At 41.9% G+C, this 17,874-nt stretch overlaps 1 protein-coding gene across 4 annotated transcripts in view; it reads right to left on the bottom strand.

Annotated features, from left to right (window-relative positions):
* Nucleotides 1-17,874, bottom strand: part of ADGRV1 (adhesion G protein-coupled receptor V1) — a 412,710-nt gene that overhangs the window by 261,957 nt on the left and 132,879 nt on the right. For all 4 annotated transcript variants that reach the window (XM_073344461.1, XM_073344462.1, XM_073344463.1 and 1 more), the window contains 6 exons: nt 14,767-14,913; nt 12,325-12,580; nt 9,546-9,748; nt 8,726-8,902; nt 8,086-8,268; nt 6,390-6,569 (listed from right to left, as the gene is read on the bottom strand). In XM_073344461.1, the coding sequence (XP_073200562.1) occupies nt 6,390-6,569; nt 8,086-8,268; nt 8,726-8,902; nt 9,546-9,748; nt 12,325-12,580; nt 14,767-14,913 (1,146 nt within the window). The remainder of the gene's footprint in view (nt 1-6,389; nt 6,570-8,085; nt 8,269-8,725; nt 8,903-9,545; nt 9,749-12,324; nt 12,581-14,766; nt 14,914-17,874) is intronic.

Raw genomic sequence — 17,874 nt, 5'->3', positions numbered from 1 at the left:
TTTTCTATCTTTGATTTCTATGAAAAACATTGTTGCAATATATCATTAATATATTCAACAGATACTCAGGCAACTCACATGAAATCTCTGGAATTATTATAATACTGAAATGGAATAGATTCAATCATTCATAGGACAGGAACAATATAAAGGCAATAACTCATAACTGTACATTTTCCACCCCCATGTATTCAGTTCCTGGCATGTTTATTTGTTTTCAGTGTCTGATCAGCATGACCACTATACTGTTATTTCTCAATAACCGTAATTTAGGGGAATCTGACTGATTTCTTGACAGCCATTATTACAGAGTACAAAGATTTACATAATCTCTATATCGTTATTTTTCAATAAATGCACTGTGACTGTATAAATTTCTCTAATCCAATTGGCTACTATAATCTAGTTGTTCTGATTGGTGTCTGTACTTAAATTTCAAGCTACTGGCCAGAAACAAAGATGTCACCCTTATCTTCTTATGACTTCAAGAGGAAGCCCCAAACTGTCAGCATTTAGTGGAGAAGGAAAAAATAAATAAATAATCGAAGAACACAGGGCTGCGAAAGAACTGTAAAGGAAAGTGCTGATTTTAGGGGGGGTTTGCATTGTGTAGAGCATGGGGAAAACATTTCAAATCCTTTATTTATTGCCCTCCTGCCAGGCCGAGTCTTGCTGCCATTGAAGTCAATGGATATTTTACAATGGATTTCAATACGGAAGAGGAGCAACCCCTCTTTTCCTCCCTCTTCTCTTACGATCTTTTCTCTCCATTCCATAGAGGCAAGCTTGACTCTTGCCTTACACAATAAGGCCAATATTTCAAACCTGAATGCCTAAAGCTAAGCTCCCAAATCTACATTTAAGCTCATTAAAAAAAAGAGGCTTGATTTTCAAAGGTTCTGAGCATGCCACAGGACCAGGAGTGTCAGTACTGGGAGGACCTACCCATGTTGTAGGCTGCAGCTACTGACTGTCTGCAATCTGTGTGTGAAGTAGTTGAGACAAGGGGCTTAGGAAAACATGGCAACTCAGCACTGAGCTCTGACAAGCAGGCCTAGCACAGGTACCAAGCCCTGGTCTTCCTAACCAGAATCCTACTGGAAAAGGGAGATCAGTGATTTAAAAAAAAAATTGTGACTACTAAATACAGTAACCAAATTACAGCATAACAAGACAGACCAAGGTATTTGTGAAAACTCCCTCTGCAGTTTAAATCACAGTACCTGTTAACTTTGCTCCTGAGACCTTTGCTCGACATATATGCACACACAATCATTATGTGGGAATAATGTGACAGAACTGGACGTAAACTCAACTAGACTGAAAAGCAAATAGATTCTCTCTCTTCCTGAATCACGAAGGAAGCCAGCTTTTTTTTTTTTTTTAACATTGGCGTTCGCGTGTATCCAACACAATCTCTCTCATAGGCTATTTAATTATTTTTTTTCACAATTCCTCCTCTGTTCATTAACTGCTACCTTTTACCTCCCTTCCAAAAACACCTTCTCTCCCCGTAAAAAAATAATCAAAATTCCAAATGTTTCTTAAGGCCTGTCTCTTGCTTATGAAACTGTACTCAGCAATTGGGGAGAAGAAAAAACATCATGTCTCTTAATGACCAAATGCAAGAATTGAAAATTTCTTACCGAGAATTTCCTTTCTGTTAGCAGCATCTCCCACAATTCTTGACATCTAGACTGCTCTGCTCACTCTTGCAGCTCATGAAGGTAGATCAAAATTTTGGTGCCACTGCTCTGGCCACACTCCATCTGCTCCCACTTGTGGCCAAAAAAATTATTCCAAAGCTGTACAAATTTGTATAACAATATTAGTAACAAATACTTCAAAGGTAACTGACCAACTGTGTACAGGGGATCACAACTGGAAAAATACAGTCGCATGGTACAGATCCCACTCAGCATATGGCCTTTTCTCTCTTGAGCCATTTAGGATGGATAGAATTGTGGGAGACATGGCTAGTGGAAAGGAAATTATCAATATGAAATTTTCCGTTCTTCAGTCTAGTGTCTCCCACAGTTCTTGACATCTGGGAAGTAGTGAGTAGTGAACAGATGTAGAAAGGGTTATAGAGAAGGTCAAAAGAAAAGGAAAAGCGGTATCCCTTCTTGCTTATAACATTTTCTCAGAGGGCAAAAATCATTTCTGGACTACCACCTGCACCACCTTTCTGCCAAAGGACACCTCTACAGAGGACAGGAAATCCACCTTGTACTGCTTAATAAAGGTAGTAGCAGTTGACCAGGTGACCACCTTACAAATTTCTGCTGTGGGTGCATTAGTTCTTTCTTCCCACAAGGTCACCAGGGATTGTGTGGAGTACGCCCTGAGTCCCTTCTGGAACTAAACTCTCTAATGCCTTCTACACTTCCATGCTGCATAGTTTAATCCTCCTAGCAATGGAGCACTTGGAAGCTCTGAATCTTTGGTATTTTGGGTGGAAATATTCACAAAGAGCATCTGATCTCCCCATGGGCTTTGTACTTTTGAGGCAAATTTTCAGGTTCCTCTAGTATCTAAAGTGTGCCACCTCTCCTTGCTGGGATGCTGTGGCCTTGGCCGAATGAAGAGAGATCCACCTTTTGTTAAACATGGAAGGAACAGTTTACTTTCAGGATAAATGATTCCAGAGTTCTGAGCCCCTCATGAAAAATACACAGTAAGTGCCACCAGCTCCAACACTCACCTGACAGATCTGATGGCTATCAGGAAGCAAGTTTTGATAAAATGTTGTCACTGCATCAGTGGTTCAAAGAGGTGGTTTGTGAGGGCTGTCAATACAAGTGGCAAGTCTTATTTGGGAAAAAGAGGCCTGATTGCTGGGTTGGCTAATTGGACTGCCCTAAGGAATCTGGCTATTGGGGATTCTCTGCCAGAGAGTTTGCAGATCTTGTGAATGTCACGCTACCAAGGACAGACATCTGATGTGTAATGGTGCTGGGTTGGAGATCTTTATTAAAGCCTTCTTGAAGAAATTTGAAGATAGACGGAAATGCTGGATTTCTAGGATTCGCTTCCTGATACCTGACGCTGAATTTAGTCCAGATAGAGGAGTGTGCTTTCACAGTCAATACTATTCTAGAAGGAAGAAGTGTCCTGATGACTTTGGAGGGCAAACCCAACAAAACTAGCAAACCCAACAAAAACCCTTTTAATAACCAGGCTGTTAGATGCAGCCAGTTCAGGTCTGGATGAAGAAAAGGACCTTGTGAGAGGATTCCCTGTCTTGTTGGGAGAAGTAGTAATGTTCCTAATTTCAGGTCTATCAGATACGAAAATCAGTGTGGGGTTGCCAGTATTACAGTTGCCCGCTCGGATTTTATTTTCTGGACCACCTTTGTTAACAATAGGAAGGGTGAAAATGCAACGAGAAGGCCGTCTGGCCATCTCTGCAATAGGCATCTGTCCCCATGAAGCTGGGGGCTACTTCCCTGGTGAAGTACTTTGATTTCTTCACATCCATGTGGTTTGTGAATAGATCAGTTGAGGGCAGTCTGAATGACTGAACGATTAACTTGAAGACTTCCTGATTTACGCACCACTCAAAGTTGTTCGCCTTCCACCTGCTAAGCCAGTCCACTTTTTGATTCAGGTTTCCCTTTATGAGAACTGTCGTGAGGGAGAAAAAGTTTTGCCCACTTCATGATTTCCATCACTTTTGCATGTAATGCTGGACTTCTTGTTCTCCCTTAGTTGTTCCTATTTGTGACTGTGGTCATGTTGTCTGACTGAATCAGGATGTGGCTTCCCTCTAGGATGGACTGGAACCTTAGTCACTCCAGTTTGACTGCTCCTATCCTGGGAGGTTTCTGCTGTGGGTCCTTTCCTCCAGGTTGCTTTGGGCTGTTTGGGACTCCAAGTGCGCTTCTCAGCCTTCCAGTCCGGCATCATTTGTGAGAATCAGAGGATCTTGTGGATATTGCCCTGGACTGACCACCATTTTAAGGAATTGATCACCTGATGCCCCAGAACCTTCACTTGATCCTTCATACGTCCAAGGGAGTGGTCCCAAACCTTTAAAATGACCCCTTGAAAGTGCCTCATGTATCATGGCGCCCATGGAGCGATCTCTATGCATGATACTAGGAGGCCTAGCCGTTCAAGGCCTAGTGCCATAGTGGGTCTCTTGCAGTTCCAGAACAATGCAAGGAGGTCCTGAATCTTCTGGAACCTTTCTATAGAAGGCTACATCCTTACTATCAAAGTGTCTATGTCCCATTCCCAAGGCAGAGACATAGGTGGTCTGTCATAAACAGGCTAACAGGGTTCCCACTGGGCTTTTCTCGGGAGCCACGGTTCCAGAGCTTTGTTTTGGAGAACTTGCTGTCCCTTTGCTGGCATTTCTGCAAGGATGAAGGCTGAAAGGAGCGCCTTTGTCTGAAGGCCAGTCTGAACTCTGTCTTAGAGGCAGGATGTGGCATTGGGAGGGACTGTTTAGATTTTGCAGCATTGTCTGCCACCTGACTGTCTAAGCTTATTTCTCAAAAGCAAGGCTCCCATAAAATTGGCAGAACAGAGCACATTATTTCGAGTGGCTATCCATCTTTCAGTGATCGAGCCATAGGTGACATCTGGTCACTGAGCTGGAGGCCCTAGCTTTGCTTGAGACTCTCATAGCATCCACTGAAGCCTCTGCAACAGATGATGTTGCTAGGGAAACTTTCTTTAAAATGGAGCCAAAGTCAGGGTGATCTCTACTCTTGAGGGCTCTGAGATCTTTCAGCCAGGAGGGAGAAGAGCTTGCAAAGCAAGTAGCTGCTACAGATGCCTGGAGGAAGGCTGAAGAGACTTCAAAGTCTTTTTTGAGAGTGGCCTCCATTGTTTCTAACTATGGTGTTCGGAGGGAATAACCATATCTCTTGCCAGGGAGGCTATAGTAGCATAATTCTTCAAGATCTCGGTAATCTGATCCTTTGGTTCCTGGATCTCGTAGAATTTTATGGTGATTTTTCACAATGTGTTCTGGCTTACCCCATTCATCCCTGATTATTTCCTCAAAGGAGGAGTGTAAGGGAATCGCTGTCTCAAGGGAGGATTTCAAGGGGAGAAATTTGCTCTGTGGCTTACTCTCAGGGATCTGTATGGGTTGAATCTGAAGAGTGGATACAACCTTGTTGTACATGGCCACAAATTTCTCAGGGAGAAAACAGCTTTGCTAAGACTTTCCCCAGTCCTGATCGGAGTCAGAGCCTGACAATTCACCATCCTCGGTGGAGAAGACATCACAGGATTCATACCTCCTACATCTTTTAGGCTTTTTCTTCCCCTTTTTTGATTTTTTTTCACTTTTTTGCTTACTTAGAGACCATATGAGCTCCACTATGGCTTTGGTAAGGCCTTTTGCAGCTAGCTTTCCTAGAGGCCTGGAGACCTCTTGTGAGATCCCTTTCTGAGTCCTCACCTACTGGGGCCCATTCCCGCAGGGAGAGGGAAGGGAAACATTTCCATAGCCCTCTGGCCGAATTGGGAAAGGGGGCTGTCCCCTGGTTCTTTCCCCAAGACACTCAAGACCCATTTTAAGACTTGTGACCTCTACAAGTCTCCCCTCTCTGTTCTCCAGGGGCCTCTTAGGACTTACGCCCAAATCAGCTGACTGCGGTCCTCCTCATCCTTGGAGCCTCTCCCTGTTCTGCACAGAGATTCCAGGTCTGTATTTTCCATTTTGGAGATGCGGCTGTTCTGGTGGGTAGAAGACCCCACATGCCAGTCCGACTCATAGCCCCAGTACCCAACAGAGTTAGGAATGGAAGACTGAATGCAGGCTTGGTACAACTCACCATCTGCTGAGCTCGGGAAGGCAGTTTCACAGATGGAGCTCCATTTGGATTTCTCTCAGTGCTTTCTAGGCAGCTCTCCCATCCCTAAAAAGATGTGGGGGAGCTAGCAGGGAGGCACTGCAGAGGAGACTTCACCTGGATTCCAACAGCCGACTAAAAACTGGCCCAGTGGGCGGAGTAAGGGAGTGAGAACACTGCTCACATCTGCCCCAGAATTTGTCAAAAAATACCCCTTTAGGCAGATGAAAGAAAGGAGCACTGGAACTACCATCTGCATGCTGCTGTGGAGGCAGAGAATCTGGCCAGAAGCACAAGCAGAGGGGGTGCGAATAGAGCAGTGGTGCCAAAACACTGATTCACCTCTGTGAGTTGCAAGGGTGAGCAGAGCAGCCCCGATAGCAAGAACTGTGGGAGATGCTGGGCTGCAGAAATGACATTTTGTACAAATATAAAATGTTTAACCGTCTGCATTGCTGAAAGCTACGTTCAGGAAAATCTGCACATTGATAATTGACTCTAAGAAACTATGTGGTTGATGATACATAACATTCTTCCTGCTTATGCTTAAAACTGCACCATGTTGCTCATACTTACATTCTTTTCTTCGAACCCAAACACGCCAACAGGAGAGTCATTTGGTGGAATAGTGACAGTCACCACGGTGTCATCCCCAAGTCTGGCACCACCTGTCACCCTGATTAAAGTGACGTTGAACAGCTCTAAAAATTCTATTGCAGTGTCATCTATGATTGTGATCTCTATCACCCCTGCAGCCTGCAAAAAAAACGAGAACCAATAAAACAATACAGGATACAACAGTGAATTCAGTCTATTTTATTTTATGAATGAAACTCAGAAAAATTAAGTCTTAGATTTTGTAAGTTGTAAAAGATTACTAAATGGTTTTAGTTTGGCTCACAAATTTGCTTATTTATTTATTTATATATTTGGCTTTTGAAAACAAAACCATACCAAAATGTTGGAAATATATTTAAAACTCATTTATGCAAACTTTCTGGATTCCTATTAAAATTGTGAGGAATTTAACCGACTGAAATCCCAATATACTGTGAATTAAAAGTAATACTATGAACTTAATAATCACATTTCCATAAGGAAATTTTGGGCTTACTATTATTACAAGTAAAGAGCACTATTACTAAAAGTCATTAGACAAAAAAAAAACAACCACTTTTCAGTTTCTTCACTTTGTATATTTGACAGCACAGTTTTGTTGATAGTCATTCACACTTCCTGCCTCACACACTGCTCTTGAAGAAGCTCAGGTGCACATACTTTCCTAGGCCCTGCAAGAGGGTGTCGACCATTAATAGCAGCAGTAGCAAAGCTGAATGTGAAACTGAGAAGCTGGCAGGCAAGCATTTTCACAGCACAGAGAGGAAGGGGTAAGACTTAACTTATGCAGAACTATTACAGCTCTTGGACCTATCCAAGAGGTACTTTTCAACAACAGGAAGGAAGCAGAAAAAACAATTATGAAAATTTGGATGGATTCTTTTAACTATTCCAAGGGTGATCAGAAAACGGATTGTTTTAATTAGTAAATTATTTAAACAATTTAATTTGACAGGCACCCTTTTTCACACTAATACAAAAAACCCACAATGATATACATTGAAAATTGCCAACGCCTTCTCTAATTTGTTATCTCTGGCCCCCATGCTGCAAATATGAAAAGGTGTTCGGACTGAATGGCTCCTGCTTATCTCTTCTGCCATATGTTTTTAGTATGAAGTAGTACACAGAATGTATTATATTTGGCTCTAAACATGATTTTGTTCACAAAGTATACCATTGTTTGCCAAGGTCCATTTTCCATCACATGAAATCAGCCACCCCTAAGAGTGCACACTTTGTCTCTCCAAGTGTGATGTGAAATCTAACAATGCAGCTAAAGAAACATACAAATTCATTGTGTAAGTCCACACAAAACATGGGCTAATTATGAGTTTCCCACTTAACAGGAAAAAATAAGGATTTTTTTTTGTTTTTGTTTTTTACTGGTGGAGGTGTAAAGACATAGACCCCCAATGTGGCAAACACTTATATTTCCCTTTAAGTACCTGAGTAGTGCCATTAAAGTCAATGGGACTGACTATGCATGTGCCTAAAGTTAAGTTCCTGTGTACATGTTCACAGGATTTGGACCACAAATAGTAAGCAGAAATGTGCTCTGAGACTTTACACTCCTATCTTTTAAAGGAAACAAATGCAAAAGACCCTGAGACTTCTTAACTCAGAAATGTTTATATTTTCAGCAACATCATACTTGTCCATCTGCAAATGTAAGGTTTCCAAATGATGGCGTAAAGTCTTCCACGCTAGCGCTGGCAGGCATGGCTTCCCAGTATAGTTTTACTGACCCAAACCTCCCAGCCTTCCGAACAACTGGCAGCTTCAGTATATTCTGTGGTGGAGGCACCTCATAACCAGCAACTGCGCCACTAAAATCCTGAAAATTCAGAAAACATGTTGAGTGCCAAGGCAAATGTGTTTCTCTTTTCTCATCCCCTGCAAAAAGACTGATACCAAAATGTTCAAAAGTAGCCAAAAGTGAGGGGCTATGCGTTAAAGTAATGAGTTAGCCCCTTTCTATATAATCTATAAAACAAGACAGCAATATTGATTATTATTAGTAGTAGTATTATAATTATAGAAAGATCAAATTGTTAATCTGATGTAGTTAGGGTAAAAATAACCCACGAGTGTTTTAGCAATTCCAATGCTCTCATGAACTAAGTATCATTAGCAGCAAGAAAACTTTTGTATAGAAATTGCTAGTCCAGTATCTGGTCAATGTAACTGATGTTTAGTGCTAGAAATCTTTTAAAGACTATTTTTAAATGCAGCCTGAAAACACAGAACCTACTGCTAGAATACAATAGTAAATGTTTAAAATTCAGTCTTACCTTCACAACATTGAAACTAAATATTCCTCTGGGGTCATCATTCTCTTCAATTGTTACCTCAGCTATTTCTAACCCAAGTCTCTTCACACTTGGCTGCCCTTCAGCAAGAGAAGAATCTACCAGATGCACATCAGTAATATTGACTACAAATCCTTCCTGTAATTCTGGAACATTATCCTGTGAAAATGTTTTTAAAACGTCACCCCAATTGTAAGTTCATGTTATAAGATGGATATTATGAAAGGAGGAAACTGACTGGCTGCTGACTGAGCAGAATCAGGTAAAACCACGGCAGTTGAGATTAAATAACTAATTCCCTGCCTCACATCACATCGCCTATGAAAAGGGGGGAAAGGATTTCTGAAAACACTGCTGACTAGGAGGACCTGAAGGACTTTGAACATCCTATAAAAACACATTTTTATTGGTCATGATAAAGTCTAGGGGCCCCAATCAATTGATGTTTTTTTTAAATCTGAACAATAAATCTGTTAAAAGGCAAAAAGTGAAATACATTATTTTACAGATTGAAGTTGTGCCAAATTTATAACCCAACATGTTCCTGAGAGAGTTTAAAATTCACCACAAACAAGTTTCCATAAAACCAAATTACTCATTTCACAGTAAACAAAGCAAAGGATTTGGATTGCTCACAAACTAGTTACCAGTGTCCAGACTCTGCTGAAACAGATTTAATGAGCCAATTTTCCTCCTACAATACTTATAGAATGTTACACTTTTCCTTTTGCCCCTGGACAGAACCTACACTATAATCTTCCTTAAAATATAACAAAAACTTGTCTTCTTTTCAATTACTCACAGGCAAAATGGTGACTATAACGTAAGTCGTGATTGTGTTCTCTGCCATAATTATTGTTTCTTTTTCTATCACATAATCCTTATTCTCCGTGGCTTGGTTGAAAGGCTGACGGGCAAAATTAGGTTTGGCGCTCAACTGTACTGCAATATCTCCAACAAATCCTTGTTCTCGAAGAATTTGTAAAGTAACAATAGTAGGATTCTCTGCAAGATGAAATGGGAAAGAAATCTATATTAGCTCTGGTAAAAACCCATCAACATATCTAGTGCCCTGTTTTGAGTGCCCTTCATGCATTTTAAATAATTTTGAAGTCATTACTGATACTGATATAGGAAACAACCTCTGTGGCAGTGACTCTGGTGGTGATACTCAGCGATTGCCCTTTATTCATGCATATCTAAATCTCAAATTCCCCAGAAAAGGAAATGCACTCATATTGGTGATGACTCAGATCCCCTTTGGGAAACTACATTTTCACCAGAGTCCAAGAAATTGCAGAACACCTAGGGCGTGCCTGGAAGTCCTGTATCTAGGGCAGGAGGGGTGGAAAAAAGTGGATAAAAGAAACAAACCAGGAAGGCTAAGGGTAAGACAAACGGAGGGAAAAAGGTAACTAGTGTATGTTTTTGCTTGTAAATATTGAGCTGCAATGTAGTGTCCATTTCCATTACTTTTCATCTGGAAAAGCCCTAAATACAACATGCTCTGAAATACTAAAAAAAGGAATAATTTACAGATTAAACTCCAATAAATTATCAGATGCCAAACACAAATCATTGTAATGAAGTAGCATGGGGAATGTGTTTTATACATATGTATAGAACACATAAGTTATTACAAAATTCAACTTGATTACACACTACACCTTTGACTGAGAAACTGTGGCAGGGAAGGATGAGGGGCCAGGCTCCTAAAAGCATATTTCATGCACGGAAAAGGGCACACAACAGACTATTTTCCTCTGTCTTTGGAGAACTTCCAGGATGGAAGCTGTGGATGAATCCTGATAGCCCTGCTGGTAGAGACAAGAGTGGGGAAAAAAAACCCATGTCTGGTAGGGAGATGGAAGCAAGGGGAACTCTCCTTGTAGAGGAAAAGATTTCAGGTGGGGTCTCTGCTATTAGAGCTGGGTGGAGAACTGGGTGATTTTTTCAAAATGAATTTTTTCTTCAGATTTCTGTTTTGTGGAGAATTTCAAATGTATTTTTGTTTCAATTTGGAACAAAAACAACTTCAGAAATCTTGAAATCCTGCACAAAAATAGAAATCTGAAAAAAGGCATTTTGAAAAATCAAAATGTTTCGTCTCGATATTTTCTAAACAAAATTCTACGTGGTGGGCAGATGGGGAGCCAGAAGCCTGGAAGCCCTGGGAGCCCCAGCCAATTGGGCGGCTGAGGAGATGGGACCCTGGGGCTCCCAGAGCTACCTGACCCCTGGGTCAGCCCAACTCCCAGTTGGCTACCAAGAAGCAAGGTGGGCAAACTGGTGTCTGGGTTCTGCCAGAGCTTCATTTCAATTTCACCAAATCGGCAAGTTCCAATGAAATAATATTTTGCCAGAATTTTTCAGACCAGCTGTAGCTGCTTGTGCATGGAAGGAAGATTGGGAGGCTAGGCAGAGGGTTTCTGAAACTGTAAGAGATGAGAGGTGATGGGATGTCAATGTCAAAGAAGCAGTTGGAAGGAGAAAAATCTGAGGCAGGAGATGGACAGAATGGGAGCCTGATGGCAGGGAAAGGAGATGGGAAAAACCGTAGTGGTGGAGCTAAGCTGTCAGGGGAAAGGATGTGAGCTCGACAGGAACAGTAACTGCCGATGGACAATATGGAGTAGGGAAAAGTCTTCAAGTGAAGACCACTGTGGCTCTGCACACAGTCCAAACAGCCCTATAAGCCCAACTTACAATAGCTCGCTCTGCAGGACTCCAGCAAAGTTCCAGAATCGAGTATGACTGCACCAACATCACAGCGGAGGTGGTACTGCTTTTCCCCGTACCTACATCCCTGTTTGTCCCCACCACAAGTCACAGAGCATGTGAATGGACAGTTGCGTTTACTGCTTGGGATCAGCAGCAGCCTCCAGTGCCATCTCCCCTCCAAAGATTTTCTGTTGTCTGGCAGCTACCGGCATAGCAGTGGATGCCAGCAGGATCAGGCCATTTGGCTTTAATTAGTTTATTTTTATAGTTAACAAATTTGTGGCATACAGTTCATAATATCTAAAGGTGATAATGACATTGCACAGCAGAAAGAGGAAATGTGTAACCAGTGAAGGCAAAGTTTCCCTGAAAACCTATATTCTTAAGTTTAAAGACAAATATTTAATATGCAGCAATTTGTAAGAAGGCAATAGTATGCACTAAGAATAATCTTACTTTCTAGTGCCATGCATACAAGACAAGACACCATAGTTTTTAGCAAAATAAGGGAATGATTCTGTTTATTAGTGAAAGTAACATAAGTCAAGTTAACATCACAATCAACTTGCAAAAATAACTGGAGAGTCTTTATTTACAGTGCATATGAAATATCCTATACGCAGGAAAGTTGCATAGTTTTGTATTTCTAAGGATGTTTTTTGACTGCTGTGGGACCACTTCTGTTTGTCACTGAGTTGTTACTGCTGTTCTTTTGGTTTTTGCTCAAACTTAAATTATTTTTAAAAATTTAGAATGTTAGTAATTAAAAACTCACATAATTAACATCAGAACGTCTAAAGATGACATACTTTAGTATGCCATTATTTTAGCTTCTTAGCAGGAACTTAAGACTGACTTACCTTCAGGCTCTGCTACTTTAGCAAAGAGAGAGTCCGTATGCCAGCCAACTACACCATAGGGAGAATCATTAGGCAAAATGGTAAGCACAGCTCGTGCTCTCTTAGGGTCTATGATGGCTCCTCTCATGGGATCCTTAATACCCACAGTAGTGACATGGGTGAATGTTATAACAACAGTTTCAGAAAGCTCTGCAATGTTGTCTGCAAGAACAGTCAGGGTGATTGTGGACAGGGCCTGACCTTCTGAAAATGTTATCTAAAAAGTAAAAAAAAACAGGTGAAACATTTTTTTCCATACTATTATTTTAAGCACCTTCACCAATATTTGCTTTTGTAAAAATCCATCAGTGAAAAAAGTGTGAACAGAGCATTAACAAAATATGCAAATGATACTGAACTCGGAGGTGGTGTGACACCACTGAAGACAGAAAAATAACTGAAAGGGCTCCAGAGAGGTTAGCAACACTGACAGCAAACAGCAAAAAGAGAGTCACTTTGGAAAAATGCATGCTGTTTAATTGGGGCAAAACAATCAGAAACACAGGGAGGGAGAAATAGTTCTTAACTAACACTGGCCTGAGTTTTGGAGATGCTGAGTACCCACAACTCTCAATGACTTCAGCACATCTGAAAATCAAGCCGTTTTTATCTGGATCTCTTAAAAACAGACTTAAGTGTCTAAAACACCCATTTTGAAAATCTGGACCTAGATGTCAGCAGAATAACTCAATAATACAACTGCATTGCGGCTTTTTGTGCCAAACACTTTGCTTTCCTGCTTTGTCTAAGTCAAGAAGCAGAGAAAGTCAGTAAGTTGCTGAAAACCCCAAACCCCTCCCCTCCCCTAACTACAAATGTTGATTTTAGGGGCACAGTGTCAATACTAGTGCTTGCTGAATAATATTCAACTGACAACTTAGTTGACTAATGTCATGATTTTTTTTTCAAATAAACTATTTGCTGAACATGAAGTTTATTATTCACCCATCTATAATCCATTTTTGACAATTATATTATTGTTTTAAGTTGTCACTATAATATTTTTAAATATATGTATAAATAGATGAATTGATCACATTTAAAATAACCATGTAGCCTCCTGTAACATTCTGGAGGACTTCAGAAAAAACAGCTTCCACAAACAGCGGCAGAGAGACTAAGGGAACTGAAACAGAGGCTGTCTGCCTCACTGTGCTCGAGACACAAAAACAGACAAAGGGGGCTAGGCCAGAGCCTGATGGCCCACCCAGGTGACCAACTGCAGACCTGGAGAGCTTGCACATGACTGGGACTGCCAGGAGATTGAGATGAGCCTGGGTGTTGAAAGTCATTGAGGACTCTGAGACAGAGCTGGATGCAGAGAGTCAGGTTCCAGTAGCAAAAGACGATGCAGTTCCTGAACTTCTCTGTGTAGCAGAGGTCCAGAATCTGTCTTGACCTGAAAGGGCAGCCTGCCTGCTGAGACCTGTAGGCTTCCCGCTGCATTGGGATCCATGGGATGAACAGGACTTGAGTGACCAGGTGCAGTCCACTCCACAAGAGACTGAGCTCCAAGACTCCACCTTGCAAAAAAGCACTGACTGGCGGCTGCACCCACTAGACCTCCACAGCACTAGAGCTGGAGAATGGCCAGAGCTTCTCAGGGTATGTCTATACTACCCGCCAGATCGACAGACAGCGATCGATCCAGTGGGGGTCGATTTATCGCGTCCAGTCTAGACGCAATAAATCGACCCCCGAGCGCTCTCCCATCGACTCCTGTACTCCACTGCAATGAGAGGCGCAAGCGGAGTCAACGGGGAGCGGCAGCAGTCGACTCACCGCAGTTAAGACACCATGGTGAGTAGGTCTAAGTATATCGACTTTAGTTGCGTAACTTAGATCGATCCCCCCTCAGTGTAAACCAGGCCTCAGTGAAGGACACCACACCCTTTTTCAAGGTCCTGCTCCGCCAGCTAGCTAAAGCCTACAGGGAGACTTTAGGGAGCATTCTGTTTACTTTCACTTTGTTGTGGGCTTTTGAGGGAAAGAGTGTTTATTTTGGTGGAATGGTTGCTCCGTCATTTATTTGATATACTTGATTATCTGCCTGCCCCCTTGACCCAATTCTCTGTCTTTTCTCTGATTTTATGTCTTTCCAGGAATAATTGTTGTATATCTTCATAATCTGTTGGCCCTTGATTTCTTGGATCTATAATTTGTAATGTCCTAGAAGTCACAGGATTTGTCAATTAGTTTATGCACCCAACCACTAGGTAGAGCTGGGCCCGAAGAACCCAGGGCCCATTGGTCCTAAGGTGGGTCACTATGCACTGAGGAGAGAGGAATAAGGGTTCTACCATACTTGGGCACTCCAAGAAGGGACAACAGCTAAGACTTGGGATATTTTATAAAGTATTTTTAAATCAGTGCTTCACTAATTTCAGCAAAATTAATACATACCATTCCTGATGCTGGAAATATATCATTAATGCTCCCATTGGCTATCCACTGTACTGTAACTCGGCCATACATTCCTATTAAACGTTCAATATTCAAGGTGATTAAGTTGTCTTGTTCCATTTCTTCAACTTGCTTAGATAAAGAATTCTGGAAACGTACAAATATAGTACAACCATACAAATTAATTATTTGAATGGCTAGAAAACACAGGAAGAGATCCTATATTAAATACTCAAAATGATCTTGAGGCATTTGGAAGAAAATTTTAAAACTTGTATCCCCTATGTTAAGTACGTAAATCCATATTTGCACACTTCTGGGGAAGTGACCTAATTTTCAGAGGTGCTAAGCCCGTAAAGCTCCCATGGACATATTTAAATAAAATAAATAAATAAATAAACAAACAAACAAACAAATTGGGCAGTGCCTAAATATGTATTTAAGGGCCTCATGCTAAGTATCCAAGTTTGAACTTTTTTGCTACGATGATTTCATCCCCGGATTAGTTTTAAAATGGCTGAGAAACGTGGGGAACTTCCAAGGCAGATTCAGTTTATCTTAGATTTTTTTTTTCAAATTGCAGCATTTGATTTAGGGAGTACTTGCTATGTATACAATTTTCCAGCCAGAGCTTACTGTGTTCTTGCCAGTTGATTCTGTGGTACCTGAGGGTGCATTGTGGGTCTATCTGCATGACAGCACTCTCTCCAGATTTCCTGTGGCTTCTATTTCCCTTTGCATGATAGCTTTGCACAGATTTGTACATACCTGTCCTAGGTCAACCTGGCCCTTTAAGATGCATTCTCAGTTCAGGTCTCCCTTGATAGTGATTTCTCTCCAGAACAGAAGCATTCTAGGGGTGGTCATTCCAAAGAATAGGAATTTGATGTGGGCTCTATTAGCATTCCCAGGTCTATCCCACAAAGTACTCATTAACTGCCAGAGGTACTCCTTTTCCATCTGCTGCTCTGCTTATTCCCCAGCCCTTTCCACTGCTGGTCCTGATCCCTTCAGTCTCTTTCATACTGATGAAAAGTAGGTTGCTTAGATCTCTTCCCGCTTTCACAGATTTATAGATTTTAAAGGAGGGACCATTAGGATAATCTAGCATGAGCTACCGCATAACACAGCCCATTGAATTTCACCCAATAATTCCAAGTCCACAACTTCTGTTTGAACTAAAGTATATCTTTTAGAAAAACACTTCTAGTATGCTTTCCCAGAATGCTTTGTCCTAGTCCTACAGTTTCCATGCTAACAGAGAACTGCCATCCGCCCAAATATCTTTGTTCTAGGTGGTAAACAGGAGCATTCTGTAAGTGGCAAAATGATTCCTCTAACCAACAAAAACATGAAGCCTTTCACCTGCTCAAAGCCGAAGTCCAAAGGAGGCTACGTAACATCAAAAACAAGTGGTAGCGAGAGAAGGCCTCTGAGATCCAGAGTTTGGTAAACCAGGATTACTTAAGAAGCTTCTTTCAAGCAACAAAAGCCAGATATGGGTCAAGCTCCAAAGGCCAAGCCTCTTACATTCCCAGCATGGACAATGCAGTCATTAAACAACGCTGGAAGGAGCACTTTGAGAGCCTTCTAAACTGCGACTCCATGGTCTCTGAAGACACCATCAAGTTCATTCCACAACACTCAGCAATGGAAGACCTTGATGATCCCCCATCTTCTGAGGAAGTCAGGCGAACCATCACCCAGAGAAAAAATCACAAGGCACCAGGCCCAGACGGCATTCCTGCTGAGGCTTTTAAAGCTGGTAGAACAATGCTTTGCCAACTCCTGGAGCTGCGAAGAAATTCCACCTGACTAAGAATGACAACATTGTTACAATATTCAAGGAAGGAGACAAATCTTTGTGCAGGAACTATAAAGGTATTGCCCTCCTCTCCATCGCAAGGAAGATCCTTGCCCAGATCCTATTAAACCAGCTCCTTCTCCTTGCCAAGGAACTTCTCCCCGAATCACAATGCGGCTTCAGGCTATCCCAAGGCACAACCAACATGATCTCTGTGGTCCGACAGATTCAGAAGAAGTGCAGATAGCAACACCAGGAACTGTTCATGGCATTCATCAACCTATCCAAGGCCTTTGACTCTATCAATTGTGATGCCCTATGGAAGATGCTGTGTAGGTTTGGCTGTCCACAGAAATTCATTTCCATCATCAGATTACTCTATGATGGGATGACTGCCACCTTTCTGTGCATTGGCTTAGAGACCAAACCATTCATCATTCGCACTGGTGACAAGCAAGGCTGTGTCATTGGTCTAGCACTCTTCTCCATTTACCTTGCCGTGATCCTAATCCTCATCCATGAACTCTACTTTACGGAATTGGGATTGATTATTGTATGGAGGACCAATTTCTCAATCTCTGACGTATCCAAACAAAATCTAAGACCACAAGAATTGGCACCACTGACCTTCAGTATGCAGATGATTGCGTCACCCTCACACACACAGAGGCCAACCTGCAAAATACCCTAAACCGTTTTGTAGGTGTCTATCACAGCCTGGGTCTCTCTCTCTCTCAACATCCGGAAAACCAAGGTACTCTATCAGCCCTCACCTGCACAAACTACTCTTTGTGCCTCCCAAAACAAGTACTCTTCTCTCAGTTAAGTCAGGAGAAAAGGGTTCACGGAGGGCAGTGGAAGCACATACTGAAAGTGCACGTTAAACTTAAACATCAACCCAACAAACTGGGAGGACTTGGCGCAGAACAGAACACAGTGGTACCACACCATACGCCAAGCCACAGACATATTCATGAGACAGAGAAGTGACAAAGGAGGAAAGAAAGGGCACAACACTCCAGCCAACAACTATGTCTCCTCCAAGATTACACCTGTCACTTCTGTGGAAAAATCTGCAGGGCACAAATTGGGCTCTTCAGCCACCTAAAAACCCACCAATGAACCCCCTTGACAGACATCATCCTCAAATCTAGGAATAGCCAAAGAGACAGGAACACAGCAGAGCTGGACCTGGAAATTATCTCAGCTCACTCCATTATATAACTTAAGAAGCCTGTTGGGATGCGGTAAAAGGTCCTACAGATTTCTGTAAATTCTCACCTCTCCAGCCATTCAAACACTGG

This window comes from Lepidochelys kempii, chromosome 5 (assembly GCF_965140265.1).
Source record: "Lepidochelys kempii isolate rLepKem1 chromosome 5, rLepKem1.hap2, whole genome shotgun sequence".
NCBI lineage: Eukaryota > Metazoa > Chordata > Testudines > Cheloniidae > Lepidochelys > Lepidochelys kempii.
Note: the sequence above shows the minus strand (reverse complement) of the source record. Positions and strands in the feature narration are given on the sequence as shown.